The sequence below is a fragment of the Micropterus salmoides genome, unplaced genomic scaffold (genome assembly GCF_014851395.1).
Source record: "Micropterus salmoides isolate LMB-PRFRI ecotype aquatic unplaced genomic scaffold, ASM1485139v1 Ms_hic_scaffold_9, whole genome shotgun sequence".
Taxonomy (NCBI): Eukaryota; Metazoa; Chordata; class Actinopteri; order Centrarchiformes; family Centrarchidae; genus Micropterus; species Micropterus salmoides.
In genome coordinates this window covers 10,770,140-10,787,825 of record NW_024044681.1, presented here as the reverse complement: position 1 = coordinate 10,787,825, position 17,686 = coordinate 10,770,140, and the positions used below count along the sequence as shown (strand labels likewise).

The window sequence follows — 17,686 nt, the reverse complement described above, 5'->3', positions numbered from 1 at the left end:
AAAGGCTGCAGTCACGACACATACAGCGACAGCGCACAGACTCACAGAGAGAACAACTCTGACAGAATGACACTAATGAAGGTCATTATCTAAATGTTCTCTAAGGTGTTTGTCTGTTACATGGAATATGTCTACCAAAACCCTAATTGGTTTGGCAGGAAATGACAATATGCCAATAGCAAACTTAGCCCTGTTTTAGCATTGTGAGGAAAATGTGACACCACAATTTCCACACAAAAGTACATGTTTTTATTAGCAATGTTGTTATGTGTGGAAAAGATCTCTCTGCAGAGATGAAAATCGGAAAAAAGACACGAGAGCTTGGAAAAGGTCGCTGACTGCTCTTGGACGTTGACATTTACCTCCAATCTGGGATTTGAGGGCTTCAACCTGGGAAGTGAGAGTTGAGACCTCCTTTTCCCTTTTCATCAACTTCTCCATTGTTTCTGAAGAAAAACAACACAACGGTAAGTGTCTTGCTTGGAGAATGCAATGTTCAAGAAACCACAATAAATGCGTTGATGCAGGAAATGTAACTCAGTCTGTAAGGTGTATTCTGTAGATTTAAAGTTATATATTATTTATGAATCTATTAAAATAGTAAAATCATTTCAGTGTGCGGTAGCTTGTTTTTGATTTTTTCCAAATACTAAGACTGTTGGTCAGGAAATAAACTGTCTATACTTAAGAGATGAGAATAATTTCTGATCAACTTGTTGACAAGCAGCTTCAGCAGTTCCGTGAGTTGATTATTTGAATCAGCTGTGTTGGAGCAGGGAGAGCTCTGTAACATGCAAGACAAGGGGTACTACAGGTTTTTTGAGAAATGTGGTTCTCCTCCTGAATTTAGAGTGAGTAAATCTCTAGCAATACTGTAGCCTCATTTTTAACGGACAGATTATGAGAGTGATATCAATGTTTTCATCTAACTCTCCGCCAGAAAGCAAATTTCCTGTTTAAATGGCTTGCAGTTGAAAAATTGAAGAGGACAGAATTGTGCATTTCTCTCCAGCCCATTTGTGCATAAATGGACATTATGATCAGCAACTTATAAAGTAATATAAAATCTATACAGAACTGTAAAGGAGTTTTAACAATGCTTCAAGAAAAATAATAATATCACTTAGTCTTATTACTTTGGGAAGTAATAGCACGGAGCAGAATATGTATGAATAGTTTGTTCTTATGAAATTTTATTTAGCATTAAAATAAATGGATGCTGATACCTTCGATATTCTGTTTTAGCTTCATCTTCTCATCTGAAATTTCATTATCCTCTATCACCTGAAAAAGAATTAAGTGTCAAGAGAGTTGAACTTAAATCAAAGCAATGACAGCATGCCAATAATCAAAATAGGTGCTTCTCACTTCTCCTCAGCTACTCACATTTGCATCATGGGATGTGTAGCGGTCTGTCTGGATGGCCTGGAGCTGGTTCGCAGTCACCCTCAGCTTCTCCTCCAGTTTCTGGATCTCCTCTCGGCTCTCTGCCTGAGCCTTCTGCAGAGCCTGGTAGTCCATCATCTTCTTCTCTGACAGCTCCAGCCTCTCTCGCAGCTCCCCTGTGCTTTTGTCCTGCTCCACTTGTAACTTCTCCATCTCCGCCAGCCTCTGCTCCGCCTTCTGTTGTTTCTCAGTAGCCTCCTCCAGGGCATGCTTGCTGCTTTTGGCCTCTACCTCAGTCCTCCATGTCTGGTTGCCCCCAGCCAGCTGATCTTTGGCCTCCTGAAGACGAGCGCAGAGGTCTTCACGTTCCTTGGTCAGAATGGCAGCTTCAATCTTATGTTTGGCCTTGAGATTCTCCATCTCCAGCTGGTGCTCCATCTTAAGGCCCTCCAGAGTGGCTCTCAGCTCCTGGGCGTCCTGCTCTTGGCCTGCTGGCGTAGAATGATCACTACTCAGTGTGGCCTTCAGTTCCTCCAAGGAACGCTGGTGGTCGCTCACTAAAGTGTCATATTTTTCCTGCAGATGGAAGTGAGAAGCAATATTGTATTTAAATTTTGAAAAGATGAATTCAAACTTACTGCTTTCTGCCTTTAAATCCTCTTAGCAGTTCAGCATAGATACTTTCATAACTGGGTAATTTACAGAGCTCCACTGAAGTGACCCCACTGCTCTTGCTAAAGTTAATTGAACAGTTTGCATTGGGTTAAAAAGAATCTAGCAGAATACCTTCCAGGTGTCCATCATTTCCATATTTTCCTTGGTGGCCTGTTGAACTTTCTGCTTCATCTCACTGATGTCCTGGTTCTTACTTTCCACCATGGCCTTCAGCGACTCTATCTCCCGCTGGCTTGCTGCTAATGCCGTATCGTACTTCTCTTTAAGCTCGCTGCTCTCCTTGTAGTGCTCGCGGCTCACCGACACCAGCCGCTCATGCAGGAGGAGGGTCTCCGGCTGGGTCTCGGACCCGGGAGCAGCCTCGCTGTTGTTGACTCGCGGCAAGCTTGGGTCAGATCCTCTGAGTTGAGCCTGGAGGTTCTCAACCTCAGCTCTCCTGAGGTGGAGCTCCTCCTCCAACTGCATGATACGACTCTGCTCTTCAACTGTGGTTTGCTGTTGAAAAGAAACACTGTCCGTCACTGGTACTGAAAGTTTTTTTCTGATGAGTGCAGAAAGATGTCAGCCTTTCGAAAGAATGACCTTATTACCGTAACAGGTGGAAGAGCCTGCAACAGAATGATGTCATTCCAAAGAAAAGGTGACTTTAAGAGCAGAAATCAGGCTTCAGGAAAAAGGAAATCAGAGGGAAACCCCTGAAGGTCCTTGCAAAGATTGGAGACGGTGCATTCCAGTGAATATACAATACAAGCAAATTCCATTACGTATGTGGACAGTGACAAATTGTGTAACATTTTGGCTTCCTGTTGTACTCCTTAGATACACAATTATACAAAGACAGCTATTTGTTTTCTAGCAGCCAGATTTCCCAGAGCACATCAGCATTTATGCAGATTTTATGTAGAATGTGTTTGAAATATTCATGGAAAAATTCTTATGTTTGAAATTGATTCTTAACTCCCCCTAAAACCACAATTTCTCAACTTGTACCTTTATCTTTTTGTTCATATTAAATAAATAAGATAAAAGGTGGTAATTATTAAACAGAGAACTCACTGCCCTGCAGAGAGCATCAGAGTTGACCGTTATAACATACAGGCTAAGAGGATTTTTCACTCTTGCAACATGAATGTAACTGAGGCTACACCCACAGGAAGATTATCTATGCTCTTCTTTTTGTGACAGTTCCATGAACATATGGTAAATGGGACAGATCTAAAACTGTGTTAGAAATCATAGAAAGAACCATGTGGAAATAAAATATCAACGTTTTTAAAAATACTTTTGGGGCACTTTTAAAGACCTTAAAGCTGCATTAATAGATTTTTTGGCCACTTTTGGAAAACAAAACATCTCATAAATTATCAACTTGCTAATGTGTTGGCAAACAATTGATTACTGACACATTGAGCAGCCACAGAACAACATTAGCATTTATTTGCAGTCGTGTTTCTGGACACCTGATTAATGTAATTCCAATATTCACCCACTTTTAGCTCTGTTTTGGGTCCTCACCAACTCCTGAAGGAAAAATCTGTCTCTTTAGCTACCAAATGCGTCCCTATGTTTACCAGCTAGTTACTTTGTTGATCTGCTGTTTCGGGCTGGGCAGGTAGCGTACAGTAGGTTTGTCAGAGCTTTTTCTCTGAAACAGCTGCCTGCTTTTACTGTAAACAAGGATAAGTAGGGCTGATTTTGCTAGACAGAAAGTCAAAGCAATTACCTTAAAGGTGCTAAAAGGCTCAGTTGAGCTGAGGGAAAAACGACGGTGATAATTCTCTGTGGGTTTGTCACTATGAGCAACAATGTACACATTACACATATTCATTAATCCACTGGCAACAGAAAAATATTGATAAGAGCAGCTTTAAGTCGTCTAATTGCCCATTTCGAATCTTACTGTTGGATTCTAGTCTCCCTTCTCTAGCTGGCAAAAGCTATAATTGCTCATTAGTTTAGAGTGGTACAACCAAAGTACTGGCGCCACTAGGGGTTTGAATTTCACAGAACATCAAAAGTCCAAACAAACCATTATACTCATTTTATGATACTGCTGTCATCATATCAAAGCTGACAGTCCACACTTAAATTTTAAAGTCATTTCTATCCAAAGTAATAAAATTAAGGAGCCAAAGGATCAATGTATCACTGTCCAAATATTTGTGCAGCTCACTGTATGTGCAAAGAAGTGAAAGATGAGAGGAGAGCACAGCCATTCTCTGATCATCTAGAAGCAGCCAAGCAAATATAATAAAGCCAACAGCAAACCTCCACATGGTGACAGTGCGCACACACAAAACACACACATATCTGCAAAAATCCTCTACACACTTGTATCCAATTAAAACAAAACAAAGATTAAGAAAGAGGACCTGCTGCACAGTGCACAGATGATGTTAATTTTAACCATCTGGGAAAACAATCTATAAGACCTCACCTTACTAGTTGATTCAGATCAAACATGTTGCCTGGATAGCATTCAGATTACAGCATAACTCAGGAGCAAAGAGAGTAAAAAGAGTCTATGCAAGGTTAATGTCCTTGACAGCATCTGAAGTCGATTTGAAGTCAAGAATTGAGATAGCTCAGCAGCGGATCAAAGCCAAAACAAGATCAAATCTTTTTTTCACCTTGGTTCTCTTACCCAACCTCAAGGATACTGCATCATGAGTGCATCTTCCCTGTTGGCAGAAGCAGACCTTACTGCATATAGGAATCCAGCGTTTCCAGTGTTTTGTTTGTCAGAGCCCCTTGAGGCAAATTGTGATTTGTGATATTGGGTTATATAAATAAAACTGACTTGACCTGACTTTGTTGTCTTTTGATGCCTGAAAATTGAAAGCACAAGCTTGTGCGGTTTGATTTGTGATTCTATGGTCTATTATTGAAGAGGCTTTCTCTCTGAAGTGCAGCACTGCATGTCAAAGTGGGGTAAAGGACGTCCTTTGCTACACTCAACTACTGATGATAAACGGGCAGTACCACAATGATTTGTCTTGAAACATTAAGCTAAGAATCAGTGATGAATCAATTTCTCATGTGTTACTAATCACATAACTGCTTAAAAAATTAGAACGGAGCTTGGAGAGATTAATCCACTACGTTCCCTCAAAACAATGGAAAGATGTTATGTCCTGACATCTGAAAGTGCAGCTGATCCAAGCCAACCTTTAAATAAATGATTAAAATAAATCAATCAATCACAATTTAAAAGCACATTAACACCACCTACTGCAACAGAAGACATGTGAAAAGCTGAAGCAGCTGACATTGTGTTTCCTATCGAGGCGATTGTCTCGGGGGAAGCTCTGGCTCAGCAGCGAGGAGCATTATTACTGTGATTCATGAATGAAGGAATGAAGGAGAAGACGGAGCAGATAAAGTCAATCTGCGAATGTGGTTATGTGATTTCTCATTTCTACCTTCGTACAAGGTAAAAGTAATCATCCATCAATGGCATATTCATATCTGGGGCTAATTATATTGAGAAAGAACAGTGGGACACCTTTACATACCAACATATTTCAATTATTTTTAAAGATGATTATTTCAACAGATCCTATGAAAAGACCAAAACCAACAATGATCCCACTAACACATAGGATCTGTGTATCAAAAGTCTGATATCTATTCCTCTGCGCTATCGAGCACCATTGTTGTCCAAAAATTATTAAAAACACATAAAAAGAGCCACACTAGATGCCATGTTCCTTCATTTCCATGAACACACCCACTGTAGTTTATTGTCATAGTCAGTGCTGTAAAAACTCACACTAGCACACTGACCGTGTAGGCATCCGCCGCTGAAAATAGTCCCCTACAAATGCACTACTACTACCCCAGCTGTTTCAGTAAATTATTAAGCCTTTTTTCATGGGATTTGAGTGAGTAATGAAACTACAGAATAACACCAGTCTTATTGTTTAAACTGCTGGATTTTAATATCGACAAGTATTTTCTTTCTCTATTCAATTATTCTCAGATTTCAGCTTCTTTAATGTGAATACTTATTGCTTGTTGACAAAACAAGACATTTGAGAAAGTCATCTTGGGCTTTGGGAAACACTGATCACCATTTCCTCACATTCTTACAACCGAACAACTAGTCAGCTAATTGAGAAAATAATCGACAATAAAATTAATTGTTATGTGCAGCCCTAATTAAAGGTTCACTGATATACAGATATGTAGGATAGTATCTGTTGTATCAGCACAGACACTGATCCACAGTTTTAGCAATATTTCCAACGATTCAAACTTTACAGTATGGATACTTTCACTTCACGTTGTGGCATTAAACATAACCTTTCTACTTCCTTGCCTGTAAAAATGCAGAAATGTATCTGTAAAACTTATTAATGGCAAGAAAAGGAAGGCTTTTGTATGTTTGTATCTGTTGTTCTGCATGTTTTGTATACCTCAGTGTAGTTGTGGGTTCCATGTTATACCCATAGCTGTTTGTGTTGTCTACGTGTGCAAAAGGCCTTTTCTTCCTCTGTTTGTTTAGAAAATAAAGCCCAGATTAAAACTGAGATTGCAGATCAGATTGACCACTATACTTGTATGTGTATTGGTTTTAAATAATTATTACTGACATATCTCTAGTTTGACACCAAAGACAGGCGGAGTGTGAATTTAACCTGTGCAGCTTGTGAGTTATGTTACTATCAACAAAGAAAAAGCAAACAGAACCACACAGGACAGTGGCTACAGGCAGAGGGCTCGTGCTTTTTACCCTCCTCTTGTCTAATTCTTTCTGGAGCGACTCTACTCTCGACTTTTCGAGGAGCAGGTTCTGCTGAAGCTGACGAATATGGGCGTGTTCCAATTTCGTCTGATGCTACAGAGAGAGACAAAGAGAGAGACACAGAGGAACAAAAGAGTGATAGAAAAGAAGAAGAAAAAAAAGACTCCAAGGCAAAGAGACCCATAAAGATCCAAGGGGAATGATAAAGATCAGAACAGCAGTCAACATATGATAAGAGGGTAGCTTTGTAGACAGCGGCACTGAAACAGTTTAGACTCTGAAATGAGTTGATCATAAGATGAGAAGACTTGCGGAGATTTAGGTCAGTTCAATTTCAGGCTTGGAAGTGACATTTATCTGGCAGTTAAGATGCACCAGGGAGGGACAACTCTGCAACACATCCGTCATGTGTAAGCTTTGCAGATTGTACTTTGTACTGAAAGCCCTGCATGATATAGTGTTTTTATGGTAAAAATAACCAACTGGTTTAAAGATGTGCTGAACATTCACCGACTTTACATTTAATTAAACTGTAACATTTATTCTCTCTTAAGATTATTAGCTAATTAAAAATTGATAATGTGATTTCTCATTTAAGTGACATTTCTGTCGATTACCGATCTGCACACTGAGGGATGGTTATGATTAAAAAGATAAGGTAACAATAAATTGATCGTACAGTGTCTGATATAGCTTAGACCTCTGAGCCACAGAGCTCCATTGTTGTCCAAAAACTATTAAAAACACATCAGTGAGCCACAGTGTTGCACTGTGACATGTTCTTTCATTACCATGACCAGGAGCACTGTAGTTTATTTTGAGTCCTGTTGCTACAGCAATACTCGCAACAGCATCAAATGGGTATTAATCTGTGGTTGAAAAAAGTCCCTAATAAATGCACTACAGAATTTACTCCTGTTGAAATAACGTTTACTACAAACTACAGTTAGAATGTTATTTATTATTATTATTATGTTTTTTAAATTGAAAGTTTATATTTGTGAACAATTTTTAAAGGCACAATGTGTAAGATTTGGCCAGAATTTTACTTAAAAACATAAAAAAATGAACTAACATGATCAACGTGATGTGAAGAAGTAACGAGAGGAGAGAGAGTCACTGTAGCTTCCAGTCTGCCCTCAATCCCACATGAGAGGACGAAGGAAGAAGTAGAGCTGCCCCCCGACGGCTTTTACATGAGCTGTCTTGAGCTTTTTGGTTTAAAGGATGTATTTAAGGCTAGTGTGAATACTCCTGTCACCATACTAGGGAGTTTGTGCATGCATTTGTAGGCTAAATACAGCCAAGAGCATATTCAAAAGTGAACAAATTACATTTTCCTTCCATTCAGGTTCTTTCTCAAAGAACATACAGGAGGCGGGAAGATAGGGTACCTTTTCTAATGGATTTCAGACTTTTCTGCATAGCTTAAAAATTAGGTACAAATCACGCCTTTATTGAAGTAAGCCATTTAGTCATGGTTTTTAAATACTTGCATTTTGTTTGACTTTTGCCCCCAAATATGCTGCAACTGAAAACTTGTTTTTCATGAAATATCTGTATTCCTTAAGTAAGTGGGCAGCGTAGTGACTGGCGGAAGCTGTCCATCCACCGTAGTGAGTCCAGATCATGTTCCCTGCTGAATCATCACTGAGCTCCTCATCTGAACTCCTCTGGTCTAAAGGAAATGTTAACATGCTCATACTCTCCCACAAAATACGCTTTTGGGCTCCATGTCATCTTTCCAATGACATTATTATCCATGTCCATGATAAAGGATACACCGGACATTAGTATAAAAGAGCATATACAGTACATTCAATTATAAATACAGTTTTTAGGTAATAATAATGCTGATACATACCTCCAGGTCTCCTTTGGTGATGCATTCCTCCTCTACTCTGAATTGGAGGTCCTCCACCTTCCTGTAAACAAGTTGTGTAGCAGAGGATGGAAATGTCAAAGGATCTCAGACTTACAACTCGTAGTGTTTGAGTCACTAAGAATCATCAGACAGCAAAGGACTGTCAACCTGCTCTGTGTGAAACATGGTTACATGCATATATGTATTCTCAACCTCACACTTCACACTTCCTAGTGAGCTGTCTGTTTTCGTAGAAATCACAACTTTTGTCCCAATAGTCAAAAGAAGCTTATTTGCTTTCTTAACCAGAGTGCGACGAGAAAGAAATGTCTTAAGTTTGGAGCTGAAGCAAGGACATGTTAGGCCCTGTTTTTGGCCCTGTCTCAAATAAACCCACCAACAACTCTTAAACTGTCTTGAATCGATCAAACAGTGGGGTTTATTTGTTTAATCTGTACACAAACAGAAATGTACAAAAACAATTTCTGATTTTAGGGAGATATATGTGCTGAAACTGTTTCTTGACAAACAACAGTTTACCTCTCTGTCCAGTGCTTCTCGACAGCCGCTCTTGGAATAGGACGGGTTGCCAAATTTGGTAGGTGAGCACAGGTTTTGGTCTCTGTAAAGGCAGAGCGGTACCAAAACTGGCAACCTTACTGTGATGATAAGATTCCAGGAAGCTGCGTATGATCACTATGCCAAGCACGTTGTTCGTCTAGAAATAGTTCCAGCACATAACTCTCCTTAAACCACAACATCATATGTGTTAATTAGTGAGCTTTAGAGGTGTTACTAGAGAAAGAAAGCAAATATGTTTATTTACCAAAATATTGATTTTTTTTAGTCAATTTCTTTAGTCTAGATACACTACAGTGCAATGAACCACGTCTGAAGAGAGACCACGAACGTTTCAGCCCAAAACAAACAATGATAAGTTCAAATGATGATAATAAAAATTTGTGATGATGAGAATACCAAGTTCGACATCCAAGATAACAGGAATAAATACAATAAAATGTAAAATGGTTTGAGAGTGTATTTTTGTCAAGGCCTGTGGATACCTTCAAATGTCATACCGAACAATGGTTCACATTTACATTTACATTTAAGTACCAGCACTGTTTCACGAGAGAGTGAAAATTTAAGATATTACCTTTTCTCTTCTTCAAGCTGATTGGACAATTCCAGTTTATCTTTCTGTGCGCTGGCCAACATGGCTTTAACCTGCTGGAGGGTGCTTTCATTCTCCGTTACATACTGTGGACAGTATAAGAAAGGCGTTTATGAAACATACTGTATTAGTCACAACTGATTTATTTTTGCGTAAGTCACTGGGGAGATTGATTTATTCAACAACATATCGCTGTTCTTCCCTAGCAGATCATCTCCTTGTTCTGTTTCGTACCTGCACGTGCTGTGACTTCAAGACGCTCAGCTCCTTCTCCACCTCACAGATGTGGCTGGTGGCCTTAGCCATCTCAGCCCGCTCCATGTCCCTCTCAGCCAGCAGCTGCTCGATGTGCTGCTGCTTCTCCTTCAGGGCTTCCTGGAGCGCGGTGGTGCCCGAGATCTTACGGGCGTAGCGCGACGATGTCTCGGTCAGCTGAAAAGGCCAAGGATATAAAAATATAAAGGTAATGTAAAAGGTGTGAGGGATAGATAAGAAGGCGAGGGAACATAGAGGAAAGGGGTAGAGAGGTTGAAAAAAGTGATAAAGTTGATAAAGATTGGACACAAATTAATCAGCTTTACAGTTTCTCCTTCGATCTGGGTGACAGATCAAACTTTCAGATGTTGTTTTATCGATATCATAATTCAATTATTTAATGACAACGAGAAACCAGCTTATCTGTGATTAATAACAGGCTCTGCTTTCTTGTAATCTCTAACTAATATTTTCACCATTATGAGAAAACATCCAGTAAAAACCGCTTTCATTATTAAAAACATGATCATGTTACTGACATGCAAAACTACTGATATGCAATCCAGGATGAGCAGGTATGGATGATGGATGGATGGATAAAACCCCAATTTGTAGCAGAGGTTTTTAATAAAGTCCTGAAAGATGCAACATTTTCTTTGACCACTAGAGGGTGCTCTTTGAAAGCATTCCTGCCTGTCATTTATGATCATTTCAATTCCAACGCCTTTATTTTATAACAGAATAATGCTGATGATGGAGTTTTCTTGCTGATTGAAAGCCAAAGTAGTTGTAGTGGTAATAATACTGTACATAAACATTTACAGCATTTCTGATACAGAAACTCTGACGAAACAGCCAAAAGGCTCATGATTTCCAATAGATGGTCACTGGATGTTGCAAAGATCATGGATTCCTGCTTTTATGTAGGCACCTCTATTATGTATTGCAGCAAGGGCTACAGGCAAATAATTTATACTTTGATGGATGTTATTAATATTCCACTCTCTTTATTTTCACAGTCATTAATGCTCTAATTGACTCTGTACCTGCAAATTAGGGACAGTGCCTGCTTTCCTACCTTTTAACAACACGAACTGTGTCACACACTTTCCAGATCTTTAGGACTGATAGTGAGTCTGACTATTTTGTGCAGCGTGATCAGCTTGATAATTCAGAATGGTTGCTTTCAGCACTGCCTGACACTACTGCCAACAATTAAGGAAAGTAAAAGGGAGTGTTCTCCATTCACGATCTGGCTTGCAACCAGAAGCTAAAATCAATGTGAGTTACCCTGATGTCCCATTTGTTTTAGTTTGTTGCCAACCATTCCTGAGGATATTACTCTTAAAGACACAGCATGTTGGAATGAGCCACTTAAGCTCTCTTTCAGCTGCAGGTCTGCAGATTTGTCACAGAGGGGAAACATGCAAAGTCAGTGATTCACAGCTTCACATTGCACAGCAACAAAATGCAAATCATTAACTGCTCAGTAGATAAGGCAGTCTTTTGATACAATGAACCCATTCATCAACCTGCTGTTTGAATTTTTGAAATATTCAACTGTAATCAGACACACTAATTGATATTTTATAAATTATAAAAATGAAGATTTAAAATAACAACAACAACAATAATAATAATAACAATAATAATGATAATAATAATAATAATAATAAAGAGCTTAATAAGCACCCTTGGTATTCAGAGATTGGGTTATACTTTTTTATTTTACCTTTCTACCTATTGAAAAGTATTTTAAACATATGTTCAAGAAAGAAAATATACTGTTATGGTTAGAAGCACTATATTACTTTAATCATGTCCCATGTTTCTTAAATTCTTGTTTTTTATGGTATTATAATTATTATTATCACCTTCTAACTCATGGCACTATAGAAAAAAAGTTTACTTACTCACTTGCTTACTGTAAAGGAATAATTTTGGGAAATAAGCTTTTTTAGTTTCTTGCAAAGAGTTAGATAAGAAGAGCTTAGCTTAGAAGTACAAAATAATTTTTTAAGCTTGTTAATTAGATTAGGTTTCATCCATAGAAAAAATTAAAAATTAGTTCCTAACTGGAAAAATGTACTTCAATGCACTCTCAATTCGGAACTACAACTCAGGAAGTCGGTGCAAATTTTGGTAGACGACTTGCCGAGTCGACATCATATTACGCAGAAACACGGCAGATGAAAGTAAATTTCTTTTTATTTATTTACGTATTGTATAGCAATGTTTTGTAATTTGTAATATAATATTAGGCTGTTACCGATAGTTGCTGTCCATGAAGAGTGACCTAGACCTAGTTATTTATCAGCATTAGCTCTGATAACAAGTCAGATAACCGGACGCTATACAAAAACGTCTACGTTGCTTCCACATTACGACATAAAGCTAGTAGACACACGAAAGTCGGAGGAACCACTTCCCAGCGTGGGAAATGGGGCTATCCGAGGAGCGTGTGAATGCAGCATATGTGCAGGGCTATCTTTTGCCTTGTAGCAGTGACTTCCTGGAGTCTCTGCTGGCTTCCTGGCATCTTCATGGCGACAACATGACCGTCTGTAGCTTCATGTTCACCATAGAGACATGACAGCCGCATCAGTCTTCTCATCTAACTCTCGGCAAGAGCGCAAACAAACGTATTTCCCAAAATGTAACTATTCCTTTAAACAGCACATTTTACTGTATGAACAGCCCCTCAGCTCTCAGCATATATTTGAGGCACAATGCCATCATCTTACCAGTCCAGTTCGGCTCGGTCGTCCACCCACAGAGGAGGCCACCGAGCTGACTGAACTGATGGAGGAGCTGCTGGGGCTGTGGGCCAGAGAGGAAACCCCCATGGCCATCCGCTTGCTCTTCTTAGCTTTGGCCGGGCTGGTGGAGGGGAAGCCGATGCGGATCACCTTGTGGATCGGAGCAAACAAACCAAACTTAGGAAGACACTGGAAGTATCTGCAGGAAGAGAAGAAGGGGGACAAAGAACTGCTTTAAAATGATGTCCCCAATACAACAATACAACAGTTATTTTAGTGAGTTTCCATTTGTTCTTGATTCAAAAAGCTTTATTTAGGTACTTCCATTCACATCCATAAGCATGATGGAAAAAAAATGCTGCTGGTCTGATGGCATTTTGGTAGGAAATAATAATCTTCTTTTGCCATCTGGAAATATGTCAGCTTCAAACCAGGTGCAAATGTGCCTTTTAGCTCTTTTTGCATCACCGATTAAATGACCAATCAGTTAAGTCACCTGAAAAACAGTAAAATCACCTATAAAACCGTAAAACTAAATCCAGCATGACAAGTGCAAGAAGGCCAGAGTGAGCTGCAGCATTACAGGGCAAGAATTTAAAATATGCACAATATTATACATGAAGAACCTAATACCTACAATAATTAGTAGTAACAGCATTAATAGGTTATAATACTTAGAGCTGAAATAATTAGTTTAGATTATTCAATTTATTAATCAAAAGAAAATAAATTAGTAAAATGCTGATAATCGATTGAACTTTTGAGTGTTTCCCAAGGAAAAAATAGCAAAAAATTGCATTATTATAATTGCAAAATTGTATTATTTTGTACTATTTTCTTTCTCTTCCTTATTTACGTCTATCTTTGATCCTGTAAACACAGTCACAGGCTATGAATAAGCCCCTTTTGGGCCTCTCTGCACACTGTACTTTTTGTTCTTCTAATATCTTTTTTATGCAGACTTCTACAAATAAACTTTGAATCCTTAACTATTTGGGCATTACACTGGGAGAGAAGGTTCCAAACAAGACCACATCTTAGAACAAGTCTTTAGTTTAAACAAATAAATGTATGCCTCTGGATGTGGGTTTTGGTTTTTCAGCTTTAATGTTCAAGAAATGACATATTTTACCCATTTTAAACAGTGATTGTGTTAATGTAGAGAGAGGAATGTGCGCTCTACTAAAAATAATTGTATGTAGATTCTGTATGGTGAGAAAATGCAAGTCATAAATATGCTAAATGTGATAAATACGAAGCATAAAAACACACCCAAACAATGGTGCAGACCAGCTCTGGGCTAGATGTCCAGTCAGTGTAATGTCATGGACAAACAGATGAAAGAACAAAGAACAAACAGCTGAACAGATGGATCCACAGTCTTCCCCTCAATTTCCTTTTAGGTGAAAAAGCAAAGGAATTTGGGGAGCTTGAAGCATACATAATGTGTGCGTGGATGTGTGTGTACCTTGTACCAGCTACTGCACCGTCGTTCTTCCCCAGGGGCTCATCCAGCTCGACCCCACACCATTCACCCTTGGCGAAGTCTGTCTCGCCCATGTAGCGTATGACTCCCATCTTAGAGCCTCCCACCTGACAACAGAGAAGGAAAATGTCTGACTGTTACACTTTCAGTCATAAAAAGAACACACAGAAAGAAAGACGTTTCAGTAAGTGGTCATGGCTGGTTTTAATGAATGTATTAGTTGGCCAATTAATATACAATCATCAAACTAGATGTGATACTCTGGTTGGAAAAAAACTGGTTAAAGAAATCGTTTGGCATTAGGGGAAATACGCTAACTCACATTCTGGAGAAGAGTTAAATGAAGATCAACATCACTCTAATATCTGTACGGTAAACATGAAGCTACAGCCAGCAACGAAGACTGGAAACAGGGGTAACAGCTAGTCTGGTACACTTACAAAATCATAGCAGTTGCAAACTCCAGGAAGTTACTGCTCCCAGCCAAGACATAATCCAGACACTTTGTTCATCCCCGAAGGGAAACTGCAGTGTTGCAGTAGCAGCGGTTTACTTAAAATAAAAATCATAGATACAGGAAACATACAGAAGAAAAAAAGTCTTAAACATGTGTTTCTCCAACTAAAGAGTGACACTGATAAGAGTGATATCAATCCACTCAAAAGTGAATAAGCACATTTCCCAAAACTATTAGTTTGGTAGCTTCTGACTTGTTCCTTTGACGTCACATTAGCTAGTGTTTCTCAAAAACCTGCACCACATTTCCAGTAATCCCCTTAGCTAACGTAACACAGATGATGTTGCTAATAGTTATCCTCTGTGTTATGTTTCCTGTTAAGCAGACGGTTTAAAATCCACATGTACTCAAATGGGTCAGCCAACGCGCAAAACTGACCGTTGCAGCTGCTGTGTGTCTTTCTAACACATGGTGGTCACATCTATGAGACATAAAAACTCATCAACATGCAATTACCCTATTGGTCACAATTTACTTAAATGTCTAAGAGGAACAACTAGCATTAGAGGAATAAAATACCAAACCAAGGACAACACACTACAGCCAGAGTTGCCAAATACATAATGGCACATACTTAAATGTCTTGTATCAACTAACCAATAGTCCAAAACCCAGAAAATATTCAATTTACAATCACATAAGACCAAGAAAAGTAGCAAAATAGCCAATCCCGTTCCCAGGCAAGTATTCATTATCATCATATGTACAGAATGGGAAAGTGCAAAGAGCAGAGCAGATGTTTCAGCACCACATCTGCTTTCTTTGTTTACAATTAACCATTTAATATTGCTAAACATTCATTTCACATTTAAGAACCATGACCTTCCAAAAAAGGATTACTGTACTGGATATAGTAGCTGATGGAACTGAATACAAGGACAAAAAAATAGGGTGTGGCGTGGGTCACTCCTCAGCTATCTATTGTCAAATTAATATTACACTCCTTTGACTTGTCCTTCTCCTAAACCGCTGAGACCACAGAAGAAAATGTGGCAAGAAACACTGTGGTGTCACAAGACATTAAACTGAGATGGTTTGCTGTCAGGCTGGCTGTGTGATGTCTCAGCGACTCAGTGTCAAAGTGCCAGCAGTGCTAACACAGCCAGGCAGCATGCGCCACGTCTTGGCTCCTGTTATTGCCAATCTCATCTTAAAGCTGTACTCAAAGGGCGGTCAAGAGTTCCACAAGAGCTAAATTTACACTGAACATAAACTGCTGAGATATAAACTATCATCCGTGATGAATTCCTTGTGGCCACAAATGGAAACTTTGCATTGATTCTGATAGCGTAGCCATGCTACAGTCAGTTTTTTCTCCATCAGAAAACACACATGGCTCTAGGGTTGGCAATGTCTGTCTGTAGGTCCAACACTGTGGTCCAGAATGACATATGTGCTGGATGGACAAAATGTGGTACAGACATTCACGTTCTCCAGATGATGTATCCGAATGACTTTGGTGATTTCTTCACTCAGGTGGAATTTAAATACCTGTCAAACTAAAGACACTCCCATCAGCCTCCGCTGTACTTCGTGTTTAATGCTAATTAGCAACTGTTAGCAAACTAACACTCTGCATGGTAAACATCATACCTGCTTAACATCAGCATGTTAGCATTGTCATTGTGAGCATGTTGGCATTCAGCCTCACAGAGCCGCTAGCAAGACTGTAGACACTTGGTCTTGTTACTTATAAAAAATCATGTCATAAGGCTCCATGTAGAAAAATGTTTTGATTGAAGTCACTGTGAGTAAATTAGCATGTAACGAAAAACTTTTGTTGGTTGGTCTAAGCATTTGCACGGCTCATATCGCATGAAATTGAATTTGGAAAGGGATCATTTATCCTTTTTAAATTGCAACATGATTCGTTTGAATTTCTCTCTTATTCTGTTAAAAAAAATCATTCACGACTCCATGTACCCCCAATTATTGCTACTACAAGTGTGCTACGCTTGTGTCAAGGGACAATTTCACTGACTAGCGTCCATTTTCACTTTCAAAATATCCAAAGCGACACCAACCATAACCACATGCAATCCCACTGAAAGAAAACACTAATATAACCTCTACCAAACTCTCTAAACTAGTAGCAGAGATGGCCTCTGGTTAAATTTTTCAGCTAGCAGAGGTGAGACAGTTCTGTACTTCCTGTGGGTGCTCAGACATCAAACGTGCCAAGACAAATGGAGACAGTAATCATGTTTAGCCTCTGATGTTTTCTCTCTGTTGGGAAACATTACAGCAAGTGATTTTTTTATATTCTGAGTAACATTCTCTTGAGGCTGGTATTTAGTCACTGACACGCACACACTGGCAAAGTTTGACCTCAGTTAAAGATTTTTCTTATGCAAGAGAGCAGGACCGGACACGGCTTAAGTGCCAAAGATGTCTCCAAAAAAAGTGTGTGAAAACAGTGTGTCCCACTATGCTACTATCACATAATTCAATACCAAGTGGAGGAATATAGTCCTTGCTTTGTGTCCACAATGCGTAATCTGAGTTTCACACTTTGTGCTCATTTCACCAAATTTCTGAGGCAGTATTATATTTCCAACAGCAAAGGAGGGGTGTTAGACTTTCAAGTCCCCGCAGTAAGATAGATTACATGGGAGAGGCTTAGGAAATAGATGGATTCACTGATCAATGTGTCAGCAGTGGTCTGTCCTCTCTTAAGTGCTGAAAGTAATCCGAAGTGATTTACAATATTGACCAGGAAGAAGCCTTCTCGAGCTGCCCGTTTCCAACTGCACAGGATCTGATGTAACTATCCCCTGTGCCCATCAATTAATGGAAAGCAATGTGACCCAGGGCCAATATTTC

At 39.2% G+C, this 17,686-nt stretch overlaps 1 protein-coding gene across 4 annotated transcripts in view; it reads right to left on the bottom strand.

Annotated features, from left to right (window-relative positions):
* clip2 (CAP-GLY domain containing linker protein 2) overlaps positions 1–17,686 on the bottom strand; it is a 47,161-nt gene that overhangs the window by 10,490 nt on the left and 18,985 nt on the right. For 2 of the 4 annotated variants that reach the window (XM_038708656.1, XM_038708657.1), the window contains 10 exons: positions 14,329–14,453; positions 12,846–13,059; positions 10,081–10,278; positions 9,829–9,932; positions 8,673–8,733; positions 6,797–6,901; positions 2,173–2,556; positions 1,387–1,962; positions 1,227–1,284; positions 363–446 (listed from right to left, as the gene is read on the bottom strand). In XM_038708656.1, coding sequence (XP_038564584.1) covers positions 363–446; positions 1,227–1,284; positions 1,387–1,962; positions 2,173–2,556; positions 6,797–6,901; positions 8,673–8,733; positions 9,829–9,932; positions 10,081–10,278; positions 12,846–13,059; positions 14,329–14,453 — 1,909 coding nt within the window. Of the gene's footprint in view, positions 1–362; positions 447–1,226; positions 1,285–1,386; positions 1,963–2,172; positions 2,557–4,691; positions 4,743–6,796; positions 6,902–8,672; positions 8,734–9,828; positions 9,933–10,080; positions 10,279–12,845; positions 13,060–14,328; positions 14,454–17,686 lie in introns of all 4 variants that reach the window. The other 2 variants (XM_038708658.1, XM_038708659.1) reach the window with 2 other exon arrangements.